The 23038-nt window shown below is 46.2% G+C and overlaps 1 protein-coding gene across 1 annotated transcript in view; it reads left to right on the top strand.

Moving 5' to 3' along the window:
• The first annotated feature begins 9879 nt into the window (after positions 1-9879).
• Positions 9880-23038, top strand: part of FBXO16 (F-box protein 16) — a 29609-nt gene continuing 16450 nt past the window's right edge. Inside the window, 2 exon segments of the mRNA XM_068183132.1 lie at positions 9880-9992; positions 15371-15406. Coding sequence (XP_068039233.1) covers positions 9897-9992; positions 15371-15406 — 132 coding nt within the window. The 5' untranslated portion in view covers positions 9880-9896.

The raw sequence follows: 23038 nt of genomic DNA, 5'->3' as shown, positions 1-23038 counted from the left end.
AAAGACTGGAAATAAATGGTTCCTAAATGGTTCCTTCCAGCCCAAACCAGTCTGTGATCCCATGTTGGACAAGGCGCTTAATCCCCCTTGGAATCCATTCCCTTGGGTTTAATAACAGTTCCCCAAACTCCAAAAAAAAAAAAAAAAAAAAGCTTTTTGAGTTTGTTGGCATCTCTAGAACTCTGGATTCACAATTTTTCTTTTGTTTCTCCTAAATCAACGCCAAAGGATTTTATTCCCCAGTTTGAGTGAGGTCACCTTGCAGAGTGGATGAGCAAGGGACTTTTTTTTTTGCTCACTGTAATTGAGGTGTAATCACAGTGATCTGTAAAAAAACCTTCCCAAAAAGGGTTCAGAAGCAACCTAAGATGAACTGTGCTCGCACCACTTAAAGTCTGCACCATAAAAATGGGCAAATCCAGGTCAGGATCTGGAGTTTTGGGAAAAAGTCCAGGAATGCTCCATGGAAGTCCTATTAATGACACACAAAACAGCAGGATCCAAACACATCCACCTCTCCTCTGCCTTCCCCACAGCCTCAAGCTGAAGAAAACATGGAAAAACAAAGATTCAATGAGCCACAAAGAAAAAAAAAACAAGTTTTAACTATGCAAAAAGCAGAAAAAATTGTCATATTTAAGATAGTCATTCTGAGTATCATAAATAAAAATTAAGAATGTATTTAGGAGGAGGGAAAGCACAAGAAAATGGACAACGTGGCCCTGGGAAAACTGAAATAATTCCAGGCGAAATGAAGCAAAAAAGAGAAGGATTCCATTGCGAAAGGAGCCCCGGGTTTTGCAGAGCAGCCCATGGGTGATCCATTAATTGGTGCAGACAGATGGGTGCTGTAATAAGCAACCCTGAGTGTCAGGAGAGCTCCTCACCACAGATCCAGTTTGTGCACTCTTTGTTAAGCCTCTGCATAGGAGATTTTGTGGTTATTTTTGTATGTACAGAAAAACAAAGCACTTTCGATGACACCAGGGATGAAAAGAGAAGGGGAGGCCTCCCCTCCCACCACAAGCACTGGAAAGAAAACGCAGGCAAAAGGAGCAGTTTGTTGCTGTGGTTGTGGATTTTTACATTATTTATCAGCAGGAGAAGCCCATCCCACTCTTGCTGGAAAGGATTAATTAAGACATGCACAGGCAATTATTATAAACAGCGAAAATCAGGAGGAGAAAGGGTTGATTCCCACAAGGAGGTTTTTTTTTTCAAAAACTAAATTTCAAAGTCCCTCGGGGAGCAATGAGGAAAAAGAAAAGCTCATCAGGCTTTAGAATGAAAATATGGGATTAATTCTCAGTTACCTATCCCAGAGAAATGGGGAGATGAAACAACAAACCAGACTCCTCCTGGAGGAGAGGAAAATGTCCTCTCAGCCATTCCCCACCCAATTCTGACCCTGGAGAAAGGAGAGGAACTCATTCATTGCACTTCCCCAGCCCTTTCCCACCCACAAAAGGAGAATAAATTATTCTCCCAACCCCATTCTATTGAATTAGTGGGAAAGAAACTCCAGCGCTGTTCCACTCCTGCACCACACCGGAATCCCCCACACCCCCTATTTCAATCAGGAGCAAAGAGGGAGGATGGAAAGGCAGAAACAACCCAATCATTTTCCATGTTTGTCATGGAATCGTGGAATGGTTTGGGTCGGAGGGGACTTTGAAGCTCATCTAATCCCAAACCCTGCACCACGGGCAGGGATGGAGGGACAGCTCTGTCACCTCTGCCCGCGAGCTCCTATTCCACGGGAAGGGCCTGGAGAGGGAAATCCTGCAGCTCCCCGGCATGGGAAGCACGCAGGCTGCCGGCCGAGCCGGGGCTCCTTTTGGAAAGGCACAAGGAACAAGTGCACCGGCGGCACCAGCATCCCCTCGCACCGCCGCCGCACGGCCGAGGCGCGGGCAGCAGCGGAGCCGGGGAGGGAGCAGGAGGGACCCGGGGAGAGCACGGACAGCGCCGGCACCCCCGAGCCCTCAGCCAAGGGCGGCGAGGCTCCCGCATCCCCGAGCCCTCAGCCAAGGGCGGCGAGGCTCCGGCACCCCCGAGCCCTCAGCCAAGGGCGGCGAGGCTCCCGCATCCCCGAGCCCTCAGCCAAGGGCGGCGAGGCTCCGGCACCCCCGAGCCCTCAGCCAAGGGCGGCGAGGCTCCCGCATCCCCGAGCCCTCAGCCAAGGGCGGCGAGGCTCCCGCATCCCCGAGCCCTCAGCCAAGGGCGGCGAGGCTCCGGCATCCCCCGAGCCCTCAGCCAAGGGCGGCGAGGCTCCCGCATCCCCGAGCCCTCAGCCAAGGGCGGCGAGGCACCCGCATCCCCTCCCCGGGGCCGCCGCACCGCACTACGGCACGGGGAGCCCGGGCCGGCATCCCCGGCCTCACGGGGAGCGGATCCGGCCCGTTCGCGGCGCTCAGGGGCCGGCATCCCCCCGTCCTCCGCCCGCCGAGCGCAGCACCGGCATCCCCCCGGGTGCGCTGCCGGCCGCAGGGCGCTGCGCGGCCGCCCCGCTGCACGGCCGCCGAGCCCCGGAGCGGGCAGGACGAGCCCCGGGGCGGGCAGGACGAGCCCCGGAGGGCGGCGCGGCCCCGCCGTGTCCCCGTTACCTGCGCGGCTCCCGCCGCCCTCACGGTCCCGCGCGCGCCCCTCGGCTGGCGGCGGCGGCGGCGGCGACGGCGGCGGCAGCGCCCGGCCACGCCCCCCACGAGGACACGCCCCCCCGCGCCATCTCGCCCCGCCCACTCCTCGCCGCCCAGCCAATCAGAGCGCGCCGGGCTGGTTGCTAGGTAGATCGGAACCCCCGGCCGCTGTAACCCCGCTGGGGGGGCTCTGATTGGCTGGCGCCCCCCGGGGTTGCCGCGGAGACGGGATGCGGACGGGCGGGAGGAGGAGGCGGGAGCTGATTGGCTGGCGCCGCCCCCCCAGGGGTTGCCATAGCGACGGGATGCGGACGGGGGGGAGGAGGAAGAGGAGGAGGCGGCGGCGTCCGCAGGCGGGAGGAGGAAGGTGAGAGGACACGGGGGGGCACGGAGGCACCCAGGACCCCCGGGGGGGCGTGGGGAGGGGGTGTCGCTGCGGTGGGGCACGAGCGGACACGTCCCAGGGGACACTGGGGGTGTGGAGCGTCGCCACAGGGGGACAGCCGCAGCGCGGCACGGCGGGGCGGGGATACAAAATGCGCTGGGAGGTGGCACAAGCTCCGTCGGGAAGGCGGAGGGGATAACGGATTCGGGGTGCGGGGAGGAAGGTGGGGAACGCCGGTGGGAAACGCCAGCGGGAGCTCTGCACAACGGCAGGGCAGCGGTGTTCCCGGCGTTTGCACCCTCACAGATCCCTATGGATGGGCGTGCCCAGGTGGGCAAGAGGCCGGTGGCACCTGGGCTGTCCCAGCTCTGGGGTGGCAGCAGGGCCAGGGCAGTGCTGTCCCCTGGGCTGGCACTGCTGGGGCACCTCCAGGGCTGGGGACAGCTCTGGGACAAGAAGGACATTGAGAGGCTGGAGAGTGTCCAGGGATGGGAACGGAGCTGGGGAAGGGGCTGGAGCACCAGGAGAGGCTGAGGGAGCTGGGAAAGGGCTCAGCCTGGAGAAAAGGAGGCTCAGGGGGGACCTTGTGGCTCTGCACAACTCCCTGAAAGGAGGGGACAGCCAGGTCGGGCTCTGCTCCCAGGGAACAGGGACAGGAGGAGAGGGAACGGCCTCAAGCTGTGCCAGGGGAGGCTCAGGTTGGATATTTGGGTGGTCAAGCATTGGAGCAGCTGCTCAGGGCAGTGGTGGAATCCCCATCCCTGGGAATGTCCAGAAACCACGAGGATGTGGCACTTGGGGACATGGATTAGGGCTGGGTTTGTGTTTTGATTTGCTGATCCCAGAGGTCTTTCCCCAGCCTGAACAATTCTGTGATCCCATGAAGGCAGTCTCCAATGACGGGGGTTTAAAGGCATCATGCAAACAAAAGAAGCTCAGGGAATTGCTTGGAAAGCACGCTGGAATCCTTGGAAATGTCCCAGCCTTGCAGGATTATTGATTATTGATTATTATTGATTTCAGCCCATGGTTAAACTGAGATTAGCCCAGGTAAAGGAAATTATTCCAACGCCCCTGGTTAATGGGATATGATCATTATGGATCACTGAGCTTTCTTCAACAGAATCACTTACTTTTTAAACCATTTTAAAATTCCAACTTGTACTGGAATCGGTGGAGGTATTTCCAGTGGTTTCCAAGTGAAATTTTCCTGCTGTGGGAAGGCACCATTCCCATCTCCTGCCCTGTGAAACTTTGTGTCTCCTTCATATCCAAATTTCTTGGATCCCTCCCATCCCAACTGTGAACCATTCCTAGGGACTCTGGCAATTTTGCTCTTTTTAACCCTGTATAAACTCACAAAAACTGGGGTTTTTTTCCCCACAAATCTCTTTGCACTGATATTTACCACACCTGCCACCTGCTCCTACAGTTCCTTTTCATTTTTTTCACAATGAAAATTGGTTTTTTTCTTTTGGGCACTGTGTTTCAGTATCTTTTCCTCCTTGGGCAACGAACCAACATTTTCCCGATGTCTATTTAAGGCCTGATCCTTGTTAACCTCCCCTCCTGTCTTCTTGCTGCTGGAATGTTTTGGGATCACCTGAGCCTAATTTCATCCCGGGATGTGGGAAGAACGAGCTGGAGCAATCTCTGGAATGTTGTTTTGGGCAGCCAGTCCAAAGATAACGAATCTTGCAGAAGAAAAGCGAGGCCTTGGCTGAGCAGCCTCTCGATCCCAGCCCTGCTCAGAATTCCAGCTGCTTTTCCATGGAAAAAGGTGGAACTGGATGATTTTTAAGGTCCCTTCCCACCCAAACCATTCCATGAATGAGCTCCTAAGGGAGCACCAAGCCCCAGCATGTGCAGCTTTGAGGAATTTCACTAAATACTCAAATATCCACTCCAATCCAGGCAGTTCTGTGGCTTGTGCAGCTTTATGGAACTATTATGGAATTATTATGGAATTATTATGGAATTATTATGAATTATTATGGAATTATGGAACGTGACTTCTCCAGGTGACCCACCCAGATCATCAAATCCAACCCCTGGCTCTGCACAGACACCCCAAAATTCCCACCCTGTGCATCCCTGGCAGCGTTGTCCTGGAGCTCCAGCAGCTTTGGGGATGTCACCGTTCCCTGGGGAGCTCTTCCAGCCCCAGCACCCTCCAGGGGAAGAACTTTTTCCTAAAATCCACCCTAATCCAGCCTTTCCCTGGGGTCCTACAGATGGAGAGAGAAGAGATCCAGGCCTGCCCCTCCACTTCTCCACGTGAGGAAGTTTCAGACAGACTTTTCCCAGATCCTGAAGGTTCAGACAGAGTTTTGCCAGATCCTAGTCTCAGAATTTTCCCAGATCCTGAATTTTCAGACAGACTTTTCCCAAATCCTGAAGGTTCAGACAGAATTTTCCCAAATACTGAAGTTTCAGACAGAATTTTCCCAGATCCTGAAGTTTCAGACAGAATTTTCCCAGATCCTGCAGTTTCAGACAGAATTTTCCCAGATCCTGCAGTTTCAGACTTTTCCCAGATCCTGAAGTTTCACATTTTCCCAGATCCTGACGTTTCAAACAGACTTTTCCGAAATCCTGAGGTTTCTGACAGACTTCTCCCAAATCCTGAGGTTTCAGACTTTTCCCAAATCCTGAAGTTTCAGACATTTTTCCCAGATCTTAGTCTCAGAATTTTCCCAGATCCTGAATATTCAGACAGATTTTCCCAGATCCTGAAGGTTTTAGACAGACTTTTCCCAAATGCTGACGTTTCAGACACATTTTTCCCAGATCCTGAAGTTTCCGACAGACTTTTCCCAGATCCTCCAGTTTCAGATTTTCCCAGATCATGAAGTTTCACATTTTTCCCAGATCCTGAAGTTTCAGACTGCCTTTTCCCAAATCCTGAGGTTTCTAACACATTTTCCCAAATCCTGAACTTTCTGACAGACTTTTCCCAGATCCTAGTTTCAGAATTTTCCGAGATCCTGAATTTTCAGACAGATTTTTCCCAAATCCAGAAGTTTCACATTTTTCCCAGATCCTGAATTTTCAGACAGACTTTTCCCAGATCCTGAAGTTTCACATTTTTCCCAAATCCTGAATTTTCAGACACATTTTTCCCAGATCCCGAATTTTCAGACAGACTTTTCCCAGATCCTGAAGTTTCACATTTTTCCCAAATCCTGAATTTTCAGACAGACTTTTCCCACATCCTGAAGTTTCACATTTTTCCCAAATACTGAATTTTCAGACAGACTTTTCCCAAATCCTGAAGTTTCACATTTTTCCCAAATCCTGAATTTTCAGACAGACTTTTCCCAGATCCTGAAGGTTTCTGACAGACTTTGCCCAGATCCTGAGCCACACTTTTGCCTCTTTAGGGCTCCCAAAGGCTCCCAATCCTCGGAGCTGCTTTGGGAACGCTCCAGCCCCAAGATCCCAAATCCCTGAGGAAACCTGGCACAGGAACGTGGGGTTTGTGACTAATGGCCAAAGCTGTCCCTGAAAAACAGGACACGGGTGCCTGGACCTGTTTTTTTGGCAGCTGAGCTGTTTCTCTTCCCTGGGCATTGAAATTGCAGGGAAACAAAACAGAAACGAGGCAGGGAATGATCCCAAATCCATCCCAAAATCCACCTACTCGCTTGCACAAGAAGGTGGATGTGAAACCTTGGTGAGTCCTTCAGCTTTTTTAAATCAGTGAGGTAATTTGTTATTTATTTTAGGAGCTGTATCCCAAAAAAAAAAAAAAAAAAAAAAAAAAAAACCACATTTAAAAAGGAGAAAAAAACCTCAAGATTTTTGTAACAAATTTATTTCCTGAGCATGGAGAGGAAAATGCTATTTTTCTTTAGGTTTTTTGGGGGGTTTTTTGTGCTTTGTTTTTTGTTTTGGGGTTTGTTGTTTGTTTGTTTTTGGTTTTTTGAGGTTTGTTTGTTTGCTTTTTTGGGTTTTTTGTGGGTGTTTTTTTGTGTGTGTGCGCGTGGTTTTTTGTTCCATTTCCCCCTTGTTTTTTGGGTTTCTTTTGTTTGGTTGTTGGGTTTTTTGGTTTTTTTTTATATATTTTATTGACTTCATAAAAACTTAAGAAAGGAAGGAAAAATTAAGCATAAAATTGATGTGCCCAGACAGATCCCGCAGTGATTTCTGAAGATGAATCCATTGAAATAGAGAGGAATTTTGTCTGGGTAAGAAATAGGGGTCTGAGAGTAGCTACAAAAACCCTTTTTCTGGGTGGGTTTTGATGTGCTTGGCTTCAGCACAGGCTGGTAACACAATATGGGATTTAATTCATGGATTTCCCTTTCTTTTGTCCCAAAAATCCCATTATCCGTCCTGCCACCGTGGAGCTTTAAAGCGATCTGAGGTATTTAGAGAAAAAAATTGCTGAATAAATTTATGCAGGGAACGGAGATGTTTTTTTAATGTGGTAAAGAAATTATTTGGTTTTGAGGCTCCTTAAGGCTCCAGCCTGGAAATTGGAGAGCTGAGGTGAGGAATTAACTGCAGGAGAGAGGATGAAGGGGAAAAAAAAAATCCCTTTTCCTATGTTTGGGAAGGGATTTATGGAAAAATTGGTTTGTCTGGACCAAATTCAGACGTTTGGTGTCCCAAAAGGGGGAGATTTTGAGATTTTGGTAAAATGTCTGATTTTTGGGAGATGTCTGATTCCTCCATATTTCTGGAGATTCTGGTAAATATCTGATTTACTTGATGTGGAAATACCTGCAAAAATCATGGACTTGTCCAGGGTGGAAAAATCCTTTGGGGTCACCACGTCCAGCCATCAACTGTGGTCACCACCAAACCACGTCCTCAGGTGCCACATCCACATTTTTTGGGGATCCTGATTCCACCTGTTCAAAGGAATAGCCATTAACACTTGTGATGGGGAAGACCTGCTTAATTATTAATTAATTATTAATTCTTTATTAGTGCACGGAGGTTCCAGTGGGAAATCCCGGAATCCCAGGATGGTTTGGGGTTGGAAAAGAATTTAGGGCTCATCCCATTCCTCCCTCACCCATGGGCAGGGACAATTTCCACTGATCCAGGTTGCTCCAAGCCCTTTCCCACTGGTTCTTGGGCACTTCCAAGACTTTAATCTCATGGATATTGCGGCTACACAAAATCAAAAAGCCTCACTCCACCTTAATTTCAAATTATTTCTCCGTTTTGTGCCATTTGTGTGCTATAAAATCGTTGGATTCCCTGTTGTATTTTTTTCCCCCCATAAAAATGAAGGAGTGGCACAGGGATAACGTTCATGGAATGGATGTTGTTCTATGGAATCACTGGATTCCTTGTTAAAATTAATCTTTTTTCCATGAAAACGAAGGAATGGCACAGGGATAACACCCATCTTTGTTCTATGGAATCACTGGATTCCTTGTTAAAATTATTTTTTTTTCCATGAAAACTAAGGAATGGCACAGGGATAACGCCTATCTTTGTTCTATGGAATCACTGGATTCCTTGTTAAAATTAAATTTTATCCCACAAAATGAAGGAATTGCACAGGGATAACGCCCATCTTTGTTCCATTGGGTTCCTTTTTAAAATTATAATTTTTCCATTAAAAAGAAAGGAACAGCACAGGGATATTGTCCATCTTTGTTCCATTGGATTCTCTGTTAAAATTCTATTTTTCCCATGAAAAAGAAGGAATGGCACAGGGATAACGCCCATGTTTGTTCTATGGAATCATTGGATTCCTTGTTAAAATCATTCTTTTTTCCACAAAAAAAAAAAAAGGTTTGAAACCAGTGCATGTGAAATGCCATGAAATCACTGGATTCCCTCTTAAATTTTATTTTTCCATTAAAATGAAGGAATGGCACAGGGATAACATTCATGGAATGGACGTTGTTCTATGGAATCACTGGATTCCTTGTTAAAATTAAATTTTTTCCATGAAAACGAAGGAATGGCACAGGGATAACACCCATCTTTGTTCTATGGAATCACTGGATTCCTTGTTAAAATTAATTTTTTCCACGAAAACTAAGGAATGCCACAGGGATAACGCCTATCTTTGTTCTATGGAATCACTGGATTCCTTGTTAAAATTAAATTTTATCCCACAAAAATGAAGGAATTGCACAGGGATAACGCCCATCTTTGTTCCATTGGGTTTCTTTTAAAAATTATAATTTTTCCCATAAAAAGAAAGGAACAGCACAGGGATATTGTCCATCTTTGTTCCATTGGATTCTCTGTTAAAATTCTATTTTTCCCATGAAAAAGAAGGAATGGCACAGGGATAACGCCCATGTTTGTTCTATGGATTCACTGGATTCCTTGTTAAAATTCTATTTTTTTCCATGAAAACGAAGGAATAGCACAGGTATAATGTCCATGGAATGGACGTTGTTTTATAGAATCATTGGATTCCTTGTTAAAATCATTCTTTTTTCCACAACAAAAAGTGCTATGAAACCATTGCACATGAAATGCTACGAAATCATTGGATTCTCTCTCAAAGTTACTTTTTCTTCCATGAAAACTAAGGAATGGCACAGGGAGAACGCCCATCTTTGTTCTATTGGATTCCTTGTTAAAATTATAAATTTTTCCATGAAAATGAAGGAATGGCACAGGGATAACGTTCATGCTTCTTCCATGAAATCACTGGATTCCCTGTTAAAATTAGATTTTTCCCATAAAAACGAAGGAATGGCACAGGGATAACGCCCACCTTTGTTCCACTAGATTCCTCGTTAAAATTCTATTTTTTTCCCATAAAAACGAAGGAATGGCACAGGGATAACGCCCACCTTTGTTCCACTGGATTCCTCGTTAAAATTCTATTTTTTCCACCTTTTTTCTCTTTTTAGCCACCATCCTGTGAAGGAGGATCCACCCTCCCCATGGCGTTTGCGCCTCCCAGAAACCCGGATGGCTCCAAGCTCCGGCTCCGGCTGAGCTCGTGGACTCCCCTGAACCACCAGCTCATGAACGACAAGGCAAGTTCCCAAAAAAAAAACCCCTGAAATTCTGGGAATCACGGAATTCCAGAGCTCCCAGAGATCATCCAGCCCAACCCCTCAAGGCAAAGCCAACTCGAGGATTTATTCCCTCAGGATCGTGTCCTGTCGGTTTGGAATAGTCTCAAAATCCTAAATTTCACCAATTCCCAAGCCCGGGAAAAATTTAATTTGTTGGATTTTTCCCTGTGGAGGTCACGGGAAATGGAGTAAGAACATGGAGATATATGACACATAAAGATATAAAAACTCTAAAAAAAAAAATCTAAAATAAAATCTATATAAAATCTTTATGATATATAAATGTATATAAAATCTAACACCAAAGAATGGAAAATTCTGATTTACCTATTGAAAGCAAGCATGTATTAGATTTAAATACTGCTATTTTGCCAAATAATTTGGGATTTAAAAAAAAAAAAAAAAGAGGAATTTTTTTGCTGAAAGTCACAAAATTGTGGTTTGTTTTTTTTTTTTTTTTTTGCACCAAAAGCCTCCAGTTTCACCCCAGAGCAAACAGAGTGTGAGTCTAAGGTGGTCATGGGAAATGGAGTTAAGAACTTGGAGATTTTGTTCCCTGTTAGAAGTATGGAGATATATGACATATAAAGATATTAAAAAAATCTAAAATAAAAAATATTTAAAAATCTGAAGTCTTAAAATAAATCTAAAATCTATCTAAAATCTATATAACATCTTTAAGATATATAAATGTATATAAAATCGAACCTCAAAATATGGAAAATTCTGATTTACCCATTTAAAGCAAACAAGTATTTGAGTTAAATACCGCTATTTTGCCAATTAATTTGTTTTTTTTTTTTAAAGAGGATTTTTTCTTTTTTGCTGAAAGACACAAAATGGTGCGCTTTTTTTGCTCCAAAAGCCTCCAGTTTCACCCCAAAGTGTGAGTCAAAGGTGGTCATGGGAAACGGAATAAGAACTTGGAGATTTTGTTACCTGTTAGAAATATGGAGATATCAGACACACAAACTCCTCATGATGTGTAAATATATATATATATATAATATATACATTTTATTTTAAAAATTTATAAAATAATTTTTAAAATCTAATAAAAAGATAGAAAATTCTGATTTACCTGTTTAAATTAAACAAGAATTTGATTTAAATTCTGCTATTTTGCCAAATCAATAGCTTAAAAAAAAAAGGAGGTGGATTTTTTTTTTTGCTGAAAATCACAAAATCCTGCTTTTTTGGGGCAGGTGGAGGACTGTCATTCCTTAAAAAATTAAAATTCATCACTTTCCTAATAATTTTCTCATAATTAATCCCTTATACCATAAAAAGATGAAGCTTTTCCTCCTGTCTGGATACCTCTGACATTAAAATTAATTTGATTTTTCCCTCACTCCCTAATTAAACTCCTCTGTATCCAGCACTTTTTCCCTGTGGAAGGACTTTTACCCCACTTCAAGCCAACACCTGAATTTATTTTATTTCTGATAAACTGAAGAGATTGAGCTCTTTGAAGTCCTTTCAATCTGGCAAATTCTCCAGCCTTTGAATCATTTCGATGTTTCCTGCACCCTTCCAACATTATTTCTGCAGATACACATCTCTGTGCAATAAAAGCATGACCTAACCAGAAATTAAAGAAACACATTTTCCCACCTTTCCTTTGTTTTTTTTTTTTTTTTACCCCTCTGCTCCTTAAGCAGTCGGATTGAACTGCAGCAAAAGTTTTAGGGATTAATATTGGATTGTTGAATAATCCAGTGTTCAGTGATGTTCCAGGTAGGGAGGAATAGACAAGAATAGCCCAGAAAATAGAAGAAATTAATATTAAAAAATGAAAAAAATGCCAGGGATGAACTGGAAAGGCCTTTGGCACATGGGGAATGTGGTGGTGCTGGATTAATGGTGGGACTTGATGACCTTGGAGGTCTCTTCCAACCTTGAAGATTCTCAGAAATTCATAATAAAAGATATTTCCTTCTTTTTGATCCAGGTTTTAAACCACTGACCCAGCCAAAAAATTCCCTTTTTTAATACCCTTAATGATGCTCTGCGTCAACCAAAAAAAAAAAAAATTAAGAAAATTAAAAATAGCTGCAACAAAATTAGTTGTGACGTTCGGAATCAGGAGATGTTCCGTGAGGTATTTATAGGGAGCTGGGGAAGCAGAAGGTGCCATTTTTGTACAGTCACACATCTGCTCCTCTCTGCACTCCTGGGACGCAGCGTGACGAGGAATTTATAGATGGAAGGAACAGGAAATTATGGATGGAAGGGGTGGAAAAAGCAGGGAGAGATGGGATCTGTGAGAAATGAAATCGTCGGAACAGGGGGTGAGGGGCAGGAGCGGTGGAATTCAGAGCTGGTCCAAGGTAGAAACGTCAAAATCCCATGGTTAGGGGCAGACCTGGGAATTTATGGTGTCATAAATTTGCTGCTTGACAAATTTTGGGTAATTCTGTGGGTCCTCCTTTGGTAGTTCCTGTAGGTTTCCCTGGATTTTCAAATATGGCAGGAGTACACTTGTTACAGAATTCCAGAATGGTTTGGGTTGGGACAAACATAAATCCCAACTCGTTCCACCCATGCCATGGGCAGGGACACCTTCTACTATCCCAGGGTGCTGCAGCCTTGGACACTTCCAGGGATCCAGGAGCAGCCACAGCTTCTCTGGGAATTCCATTCCAGGGCCTCACCACCCTCACAGGGAAGGATTTCTGCCTAACATGTGACATCTTCTCAGAGGGCTGGAAAGAGATGATCCCGAAGGTCTATCCCATCCCAAACCCTTCTGTGATTCCATGCACTCCTGAAACCTCCTGGATTCAACGTCCCTGGATCCCTGGAAGTGTCCAAGGCCAGGCTGGAAAGGGCTTGGAGCACCCTGGGATGCTGGATGGTGTCGAGGTTGGAACTGGATGAGCTTTAAGGTCCCTTCCCACCCAAACCATTCCATGATTCCATGGCTGAAAGGCAGGATCACCACCAGGGTCAGGCCAAAGGAAAGGAGGCAAAATCAGCAAATCTCAAATCGTTCACGGTCACAAAACCGGGGATGAAATCCCAGATACTCCAGGGTGGTGCTGCAGGTGAGGATGAAGCAGCAGTGGGAGATGGAGCACCCTGCAGACTCCATCCTGGGAAGGACTGGAATTCGGGAGAGGATTTGGGCAGGAATTCAGGTCTGAGGCAGAAGAGCCTCCAGTAGCATTTGCAGCAAAGGATGGAGGGATTTTCCAGCTGCTTGAGCATCTTCAAACCATCTGAAGCTGTGGATGTGAGAGAGCAGATCCCAAAATCATCCCGGAGCACTCCACAGGTGTAGCTCCAAGGCCTTGGAGCAGAGGACATGGGCTTGATTATTACACCAAATTTGGGCCATTCTGTTGCTAATTAACCCTCCCAAGTGCCTGGAGAGGCAGAACTTTGGGAGAGCCTCAGCTCAGATGTGAATCCAAGAATGCTGAAAGCAAATCCTCGTCTGTCTTTGATCAAAGACCATAAACGGCTCCCTCCTCCCTGGAATCCTCCAACCCAAAACTCAGATCTTTGACTATTCATCACTTCCTTGGGGGCAAATCCTTTTTCCAGGTTCAGCTTGTTAGGTTTGTTGTTTTTATTTTTTTTTTCTTGTTTTTTTACCCCTCCGTTTTTCCAATGTCCCCCCCCCAGCAAATAAAGGAAATAATAACTGTCAAGGCGCAAATAAAAGAAATGTCATTTTCCAGCCCTCGCCAGAGACGCTCCTGCTGGGAGAGACAGAGCCAAAGCTGTCAGCTGCTGCAGCAGACATCAGCACTGATAATGTCCTTCTCTGCAGGAACCATCTCTGCAGGCTGTCAGAGCAAGAGCACGTCTGGAGTTCACAATGATCGAGCGTGTTTTCCCGCTCGCGGTTTAATCGCTGTTTTATGTGCGCTTATAAGCCGGGCTTTTTTTCCCCTCCTCCCTCTTTGATCTGTCTGCTGGAAAAATCACTTCCATCATTCCCTCACTTCCCAGGTCACCATCTCGAGGGTTGAAGGAGGTTTTGTGGTGGTGGGGAGCCACGTGTTGGCGCTTTGGGGTCCGGCTCCCTATGGATAAAGGTCAACATCAGAGATCCTCCTCTGGATTTTGATATGGATCGTCCTCGGTGGGAATTGTCACTGCAAAGTGGCTGGGGAACAAAGGCTGCTCTTGTCATCCCGTTCCCGAAGGTTTGCTGGGTTGGGATTGAATCCATGCAGGATTTCAGGCATCCAAGTCGGGATTAATGGAATTTCTGGAATAAAGAGGTGGGAAGTTCAGCTCCTGGGGCACCTCCCATCACTGCATGCCCAGGAGAGAAGAATTCCCATGGATCCATGTTGGGAGAACTTGGCGGGTTCACCTGGAGAAGGGAAGGATCCAGGGAGACCTCAGAGCCCCTTCCAGGAGCTGGAAATGTTCACCTGGAGAAGGGAAGGAGCCTCAGAGCCCCTTCCAGGAGCTGGAAATGTTCACCTGGAGAAGAGAAGGAGCCTCAGAGCCCTTCCAGGAGCTGGAAATGTTCACCTGGAGAAGGGAAGGATCCAGAGAGAGCTCAGAGCCCCTTCCAGAGCCTAAAGGGGCTCCAGGAGAGCTGGAGAGGGACCTGGAACAAGGCATGGAGGGACACGACACAGGGAATGGCTTCCCACTGGGAAAAGTCAGACTTAGATGGGATCATTGGGATCCAGGAAGATGGGATCTTCCTGGCTGTAAGGGTGGGGAGACCCAGAGATTTCCCAGAGAGGTTGTGGCCTCCTAATCCCTGGATATTTTGTGTTGGAAGGGACCTTAAAGCTCATCCAATTCCAACCCTGACACCTCCCACTGTCCCAGGTTGCTCCAAGCCCCGTCCAGCCTGGCCTTGGACACTTCCAGGGATGTGGCATCGAATCCAGGAGGTTCCAGGAGTGTGGGAATGATAAATTCCCAATAGGATGACTAAGGAACAATCAAGGGAAGAGTGTAGGTGGCAGGAGAAGGGATGTGGGTTCTTTCTATCTCTGCAGGAAAGGTCAGGAATTCTGGGTCCATTTCTAGGCTCTCCAGTAAAAGAAATTAATGGATTTATGGAATAAATCCAGCACAGGGATTTGGGAATGATTAAAGAAGCGGAGAACCTGATGCTTAGGGAGGTTCTGGAATCTCCATCCCATAAAATACCCAAAACTCATGGACATGCCAGAGCTACCCCTTTAGCTGATCCTATCAGGGAGTTTGGATGAAAGGATCTCCATAATTTTGTTCCAAAATCAACCATTCAGCGATTCCCTTGATATTTCGTGGATTGTTTTTCAAGCTGGATTTTTCTCAGCACCTACCAAGTCCCCTCTAAATACTCAATTTTCTGGTTTTTGTGTGTTTTATAGGTATTTGAAGAAAGAAGAGCCCTGCTTGGAAAATGGGTAAATTTTCTCTTTAAATAAATATTTGCTACAGGCAGATTTTGGAAATGATCAGGAATTTATCTCATGGGAATGTAAAATTTCTCCTCTTTTGAAAAAGTAGTTCACTTCCCTGATGTGACTGCTCTGCTTTTGAGGAGAGTAAAGGTGTCAGTTCCCTCAGTTCCCACATTCTGTAAGTTTTGAAGTTGGGAAATCATATTCCATCCCTGGAATGAGCTGAAATGAGATGGAAAAAAAAACCCAGGAAATGTCTGTGAAGTCTTCAAAGGAGATGCTTCCATGGCCTGCTGGAGGGTCTTTGAAATCCGTAATAAACAACATTTTATCTACCAAGTCCACACATAGATTGGTTTGGCTTGGAACTGGTTATTCTTTGTGCTTAATAAGTCAGTCATGATTTTTTTTTTTCTTGGCACCTCAGGTGGCAGGCAAATATTTTTTAAGGAGCATTTGTCTTTACAGGGAATAATCTTGCCATGATTTGTTGTGTTTTGATAATAAGGAATTTCAGGGACACCAAGGAAATGAAATAATTGAGTGATTATTGTTCAAAAACTAGCTTTTAATGGGATAGGCAGGAAGTGGAAAACATAAAACAGGTCTCTTGGAAATTGCTGGACATCTAGAAATGCCAAAGCCTGGGAAGAGCCTTCCTCCGACCACTCTCACAAGTGGTTGAATCATCTGGGAAAGGTCACATTTCCCACCCTTCCCATGACATTGGATCAGCAGCTCTCAGAAGGCTCCTTCAGAGCTGACTCTCCTCGTGCTCCTGCCACCCCGCATTCCAAGGAAAGGAAGCACAAAAGCTGCTCTGAAGTCCCCACCAAGCCTGGGGTTGTGTGAGAGGAACCACGAGGAGAAATCTCATTGCTCCGGGCAGGATTTTCCACGTTGGCTCCCATGACCTTCTCCAAGTGGTCTCAGGAAATCTGGACTAAATGGAGCTGCTGGAGCTTAGATTTCATGGCTGGGATCACGCTCAGGGCAGCTGTAAAGGATTTATTCTCCAACTGGAAGGCTGAAGCCTGTCCTAACTCCTGTTAAGCATTTTCAGCAATATCCAGGTGATGGAACGGAAAACAAATCCTCATTTAATGGTTGGACCCGATGATCCGAGAGCTTTTCCAATCTCGATGATTCCTGGATTCTATCTGCAGATGATGCCAGGCTTGGAGAGGTTTCATTAATTTTGGGGGTTTAGAAATCAGGCTGGAAAGGTCTGCAGGTGGATAAGGGCGAGGGCAAAGTGCTGCATGAAAGAGTGACACCCAAAAACTTCACGTCTGAGAGAATCCGAGGATGCAGAAGCTCTGCAGAAAACGTCACTGGGAATGAGGGTGGATCACAAACTGAATATAGGCTGACAGTTTCTTAAATAAAGGGAAATATCCCAAAGGCAGAGTCATTCCCAGTTCTGCTCACAGCGTTTTGGGAATGCTGGGAACAAGTCAGAGGAGAGAGCAGGTCCAGAAAACATGGAAAACATCCCTGTGCTGCAGGGAAGATGGAGAAGAGGTGTAAAAACACCTAATAAACACAGATGTCAGAAAAGAGGAAGGGAGTGATCTGATCCGTGCGCTCACTTTGGAGAGGGCAGGAGATCCTGGGCTCCTGTTGCAGTTACGGAGACACAATTTAGGCACGAGAAAAATCCAGTGCTGCAGATAATTCCCTGCTGGAACAGCTTGCCTGGGGATGAGGGGTGGAATCTGGAGACTTCTGAGGTTCCACAAACACTGCTGTAAATGGTTCAGGTAGAGCAGATCCTGCCTTGTGGCGGGAGGTGAACCAGATCATTGTCCCTCAGCTTCTTCCACGGAAGGAGCATCCAACCTCCTGGAAAAGCAGAACAGGAAACGCCTCGTGCAGCCTTGCCACGGTGGTTTTCCTTTATTTGGTTTTCCAAATAAAGACTGGATTAAGCTTGGGATGCCCGTTGTTTGTTTAATTCCTGCTGATTTTACTTGCTCACATCCAGGGATTTACATTTTCATTTTGTTATTTTTTCCCGCTGGGGCCACAGGACATCTTTGATGTCTCCCAGGGTGCTGTGGTCCATAAAACACAGGTTGAGAAGCAAAGAATGAGATGACCTGAAGGGATTTAATTTCTGTTTCTGCACACCTGACAGGAGGGTGCAGCCAGGTGGGATTTGGGCTTTGCTTCCAGGGAATAAAGGACAGGACAAGAGGGAAAGGCCTCAAGCTGTGCCAGGGGAGGGTCAGGCTGGACATCAGGAGGAATTTCTCCATGGAAAGGGTGGTCAGGGGCTGATCAGGGAGGTTTGGAGTCCTCAAGGAAGGACTGGACGTGGCACTCAGTGCTCTGGGCTGGTGACAAGGTGGGGATCAGTCACAGGTGGGACTTGATGGTCTTGGGGGTCTTTTCCCACCTAAAAGATTCTGTGATTGAACCTCTTGTTTTTCCTTGTGTCACCTCTCTGTGTGGAACTGAGCCCTTCCAGGAGAGGGACACTCTTCCAGGGTGGTGGCCACGGACCATGTTCTGGGGGCTGTGGGATTATGCTCTTTTCTGATTTAGAGATGGAGCAACTGAGAGGCATTTAAAAACTTTTATTCTATTTTCAGTCTCATGTGAAGGGTGAGACAATACAGACGTTATAATTCACGCCATCACAATCAGAAGTTATTTCTTAATTGCAGTATATTATAAGCATTTCTTGGCCTATTAGCTTTTGCTGCACTGTGCTGTAAATGCTTTAAAGCTAATCATCTAAAATTACTCCTCATGAGTAATAGTTAGTAGTAATACTCTTCGTTTTTCATAGTTTTATTTCCCTAGATAAAAATTCATAGTTTTATTGCTCTAGATAAAAATTCTCTACAATTCCATTTCCCACAGGGGCCATCTCTGTTCATGTTGCAGCACTGCCCCTAAATTTGCAGATAATGATTGGTCTTCCTGTGTCAGGGCTGTCCCCAGCCTAGTTTTCACTTTTACCACCCTATCAAACAAATAAACCTGACATTTTACAGGGGAATCACAGGAAGATTTGGGTTGGAAGGGACCTTAAAGCTCACCTCATTCCACCCCCTGCCATGGTCAGGGACACCGTCCACTATCCCAGGCTGCTCCAAGCCTCATTTCCAAGAGGAGATTCCTGGGAAGACTCTGAGGAAAGGAGGTGGCCTGGTGACAAGAAGGAGCCATTGCATTGTCACCTGCCATGGGGTCAGCTCCTGCATGAAGGCCAGGCTGGACAGGGCTTGGAGCTTTAAGGTCCTTCCAACCTGAATCTTTCCATGATTCTCCTGTAAAAATGTCAGGTTTCTTTGTGTAACTACAGAGGAAAAAGTGAAACCAAACAAATCCCGGGGAGGGAGAGTTCCAAACTGCTGACAAGGAGCTGCTTGGCAGCAGAGATATTTGGGATTTGGTTGGGTGGATTAAGGTATTTAACGGATATCAGGTGCCTTGTCTGCTTGCCACCTTCTCAGCCAGCTCCTGGGTCTCCAACAAATCCTTTCAGCAGGACTGGGAGAGGGTGGCTGGGGAGGGAGGCTGTGAAAATCTCTCTTCAGGTTCTCTTGGTGGGGAGACTTTTTAAAAAGTTTTGTGTTAGAATTGAGAGATGAATGGGACTTTTGGGGGTTTTTTTTTGTTTGTTTGTTTTTAGGTCGTTGTTTAATTTTTTATTAACAGTTTAGTACGTTGTTTATATATTAGATTAAGTGTATAAAGAGAAAGGTACCAAAAAAGTCACAAGACACACAAGTTCAAGGTCTTTTAAAACTATTTCGTCTGGTTAACTTTTAGAACGTATTTTATTTCCACTTTTCCACTATATATAAATAGCTAACATAAATATATAAAAATATTTTCATATAAATATATAAAAATGACTAGTTATATATACATATAGTTATATATAAATAACTAATTATTTGTCTGTTTATGTAATATCTGCATTGCGGCTCTTTCTAACTAAACACTTTGTGCTACTAATCCTGTAGAAAATGGAGCAGATGAAGAACAAGGAGGAGATTAGACAACGCTCAAAATCTTCTGTCTTGCCTTCCATCTACTTCTATACTAAAAACCTAAAACACTTAAGTTTTTCACCCTGTGATAAACTACATTACTATCTATTTTACCCACTCGTAGATTCTAATTTATCTTAAAGTTTTGGAAGCTTTCTCTGTGGACCAAGGTTAAAAGCAGCGTTCTCCTGGGGGTTAGGACTTCTCAGGACAGGCAGGGAAACATTCTCTGTGCCCTGGGCTCCAACAGGAGGGGAACGTCGTTTGTCTTCTGGAGAATCCATTCCTCCGTGTGCCGAGCACAGGGATCCCAGCCTGGGCTGGACATGAGGGCTGTGTCCCTCTCTCCAGCTGGAGCCAGAAAAACCAGCAGCACAGGGGCCTCTCCGGGCTCTCCCTCGATGTCAGGCCTCGTTATTTTTGTGTGTGCACTCATGGATTAATTGCAAACCGATCCAGCACGGCCTGATGTCACACAGTCCCCGCGGTGACATTGTTTTGGGGAAAAGCTGCGGGGAGAGGGAAGGAGAAGCGAGGGGAATCCAGTCCGACTGGTTGGGCTGCTGTAATCGCATCCAAGGGCAGGATCCGTGGAGGAAGCAGACAAATGTGGGATGGGGACTCGTTAATGCTGGAGAAGAGACAAATCGTGCCAATTTAACCCCTTGGCTGCTGCTGCCGGGTGTTCCCAGTGCTCCCAGCGCTGTGGCACTGGTTTAAAGGGAGTTTAAACGCAGGCTGAGGATGACGGAAAGAATTCCCCCACTGGGAAACCCACGGCACGGTGGGAAGGGTTAAAAAGGAGCAGCTCTTCCGTCTGCTTGGAAGTGAAGCTGGATTTGTTTTGACTGGTTCACTTAATCTCTTGATGTGGAAGAGACTGAGCCAGCTACTCCCTTGTCTCGGGAGCTCACACAGAAATTTATCAGGGCAGATTGGTGATCGGGGATTGCTTTAACGAGCAGAGGATGGGGCTGGGATCAGGGAGGGGCAGCAGAGGTTTTCCCCCTTCCTGTGACAGAGAAAACCCTTTTATTTCAAGCCAAGGGTGAGAAGGGGACAGGCAGAACCTCCTCTGTCCCCCTCTGACTGATTTTATTCTCAGGGAACATCTCTAAGTCCTAAATCCCCAGGTTCTACTTCAGTTTTCCCTTAATACCCTGCTAAGCAGCATTAGAATTGAAAGTTATATGAAAAACAGGGATTTAAAAACGGGAACATTCTGAAAACACAGGGAGCTTTTTCTACTTGGCTTTTCACCTCTCCAGAATCTCAGGAATGCCAATCCCACACGTTCTTCATCCTGACCTTCTTGAAGGTCTTGCAGAGGTGTTTGTGAAAGGGAGGAGAGCTGTTTGCTTCCTGGAGTTTGTTCTCCAGCACTGAAATTCATCCAAGGGAAAATAAATAAATAAATAAAGGAGTTCTTAAAAAAAAGATCAGGAAAGAAAATGCTTCTCAATTACCTTCATCTGCACAGTACACTTTTTAAACTATTATTCTGCCAGTCCTCCACTTGAGCATAGATTTGGGGTGGGGAGGAAGCAGAGGAAAAAAAAAATATCTGCATTTCGAATTCTGTTTCTAATTTCATTCTGACAGGGAAAAGAAGGGACACTGGACATTAAACTAGTTATTTATCCATAATAATAATAAAAAAAAAAACACTGGGAGAACTTTTTTTCTTATTTTTCAAAATAGCACATTTATATTTATACTTATATTTTTATATTTATATTTATAATTGTATTCATGAGTGTTTTTAGATTTAAAACTGTATTTATATTTATATGTTTATATTTAATTTTCGGGGTCACATTTGACGAAGGGTGTAATATCAGATGGTAGAAAACGTAAGAGTTTAAGGTTTTAAATAGAGTAATAGATCTATAGCAAGACAGAGGTTTTAGGCTGGAAACTAATCCTTCTTCTTCACCTTCTTCATGGGTTTGGGTGGTTTTGTGTAATTGGATAAAAAAGTCCGCATTGCAAGCCACAGGTAGTCAGTTATTAAGTTAAAAGTGAAAATAATTTGAGCGTCATTTCTTAATTAAACAGCTTCTCCTTAAAAAGCCTTGTAGAGAGAGACATACAACTCCACTTTCAGTTTGTTAAAGCGTAGTGCTCTAGGACTCACAGTTTGTGAGACTGTAATAAAAATAAGAACTCATAAACATCCGAGTCCCAACACGAAATACTGCCTCGCACATTTAATCCTGACTTTAACCAAAACAAACAAAAAAAAAAAACCAAAAACAAAAACAAAAAAAACCCAAAAAAACCCCAAAAAAACCCCACTACACTTCCCTCTGTCCCATCTCCACACACTCTGGGCTCTGGTAAGACAGGATGGATCAAAATCCACATTTCCCCTCAGGAAAACCCTCTCCAACCATCCCACCTTTCCCACTGGGAATTCCTGCTGCTCCTGCCCGCCGCCACCGCCATCCCGGGGCTTTTCCTCCCTGCTGCCACCGGGGCTGCAGGTTTGGAGCCAGATTTGAGCCATCTGAGGGATCCGTGGGGCCGATTTGAGGGATTCGTGGGGCCGATTTGAGGGATCCGTGGGGCCGATTTGAGGGATCCGTGGGGCCGATTTGAGGGATTCGTGGGGTCGATTTGAGCGATCCGTGGGGCCGATTTGAGGGATTCGTGGGGTCGATTTGAGGGATCCGTGGGGCCGATTTGAGGGATTCGTGGGGTCGATTTGAGAGATTCGTGGGGTCGATTTGAGGGATTCGTGGGGCCGATTTGAGGGATCCGTGGGGCCGATTTGAGGGATTCGTGGGGTCGATTTGAGGGATCCGTGGGGTCGATTTGAGGGATTCGTGGGGCCGATTTTAGGGATCCGTGGGGCCGATTTGAGGGATTCGTGGGGTCGATTTGAGGGATCCGTGGGGCAGATTTGAGGGATTCGTGGGGCCGATTTGAGGGATCCGTGGGGTCGATTTGAGGGATCCGTGGGGCCGATTTGATGGATCCGTGGGGCCGATTTGAGGGATTCGTGGGGTCGATTTGAGGGATTCGTGGGCCGATTTGAAGGATTTGTGGGGCCGATTTGAGGGATTCGTGGGCCGATTTGAAGGATTTGTGGGGCCGATTTGAGGGATTCGTGGGGCCGATTTGAGGGATTTGTGGGGCCAATTTGAGGGATCCGTGGGGCCGATTTCAGGGATTTGTGGGGCCGATTTGAGGGATTTGTGGGGCCAATTTGAGGGATTCGTGGGGTCGATTTGAGGGATCCGTGGGGCCGATTTGAGGGATTTGTGGGGCCAAGGTCGGCCTCCTCCCAGGCGATGGCTGCTGACAGGCCCTTTGCCGTCACTCCCACCCTGTGTGCCCAGCTCTGCAAAGCTTCCCTGAATTCCTCCCACACGGATTCAACCCCTGAGGATTCAGTCCTCCTCTTTAGCTACCTGCCATCAGCCGCGGAAAAATCTTTGCGACTGCTGCCACCGTGGATTTTTCCGGGTGAGGCGCAGGCAGATGGTCTGGTTTCCCTCGGACCGCCCCTCGCAGCCCCTGTGTGGGGATTGCGAGGAAAAAATACTTCACAGATTGTGAGGGACTCTGAGACTGCAGAGCTGGGGGCCGTGGAAGTGTCAGGGGAGGAGGAATCGGCAAC

This window comes from Anomalospiza imberbis, chromosome 3 (assembly GCF_031753505.1).
Source record: "Anomalospiza imberbis isolate Cuckoo-Finch-1a 21T00152 chromosome 3, ASM3175350v1, whole genome shotgun sequence".
Classification (NCBI taxonomy): Eukaryota; Metazoa; Chordata; class Aves; order Passeriformes; family Viduidae; genus Anomalospiza; species Anomalospiza imberbis.
The sequence above is the reverse complement of the archived record's forward strand: the minus strand, read 5'-3'. Positions and strand labels throughout refer to the sequence as shown.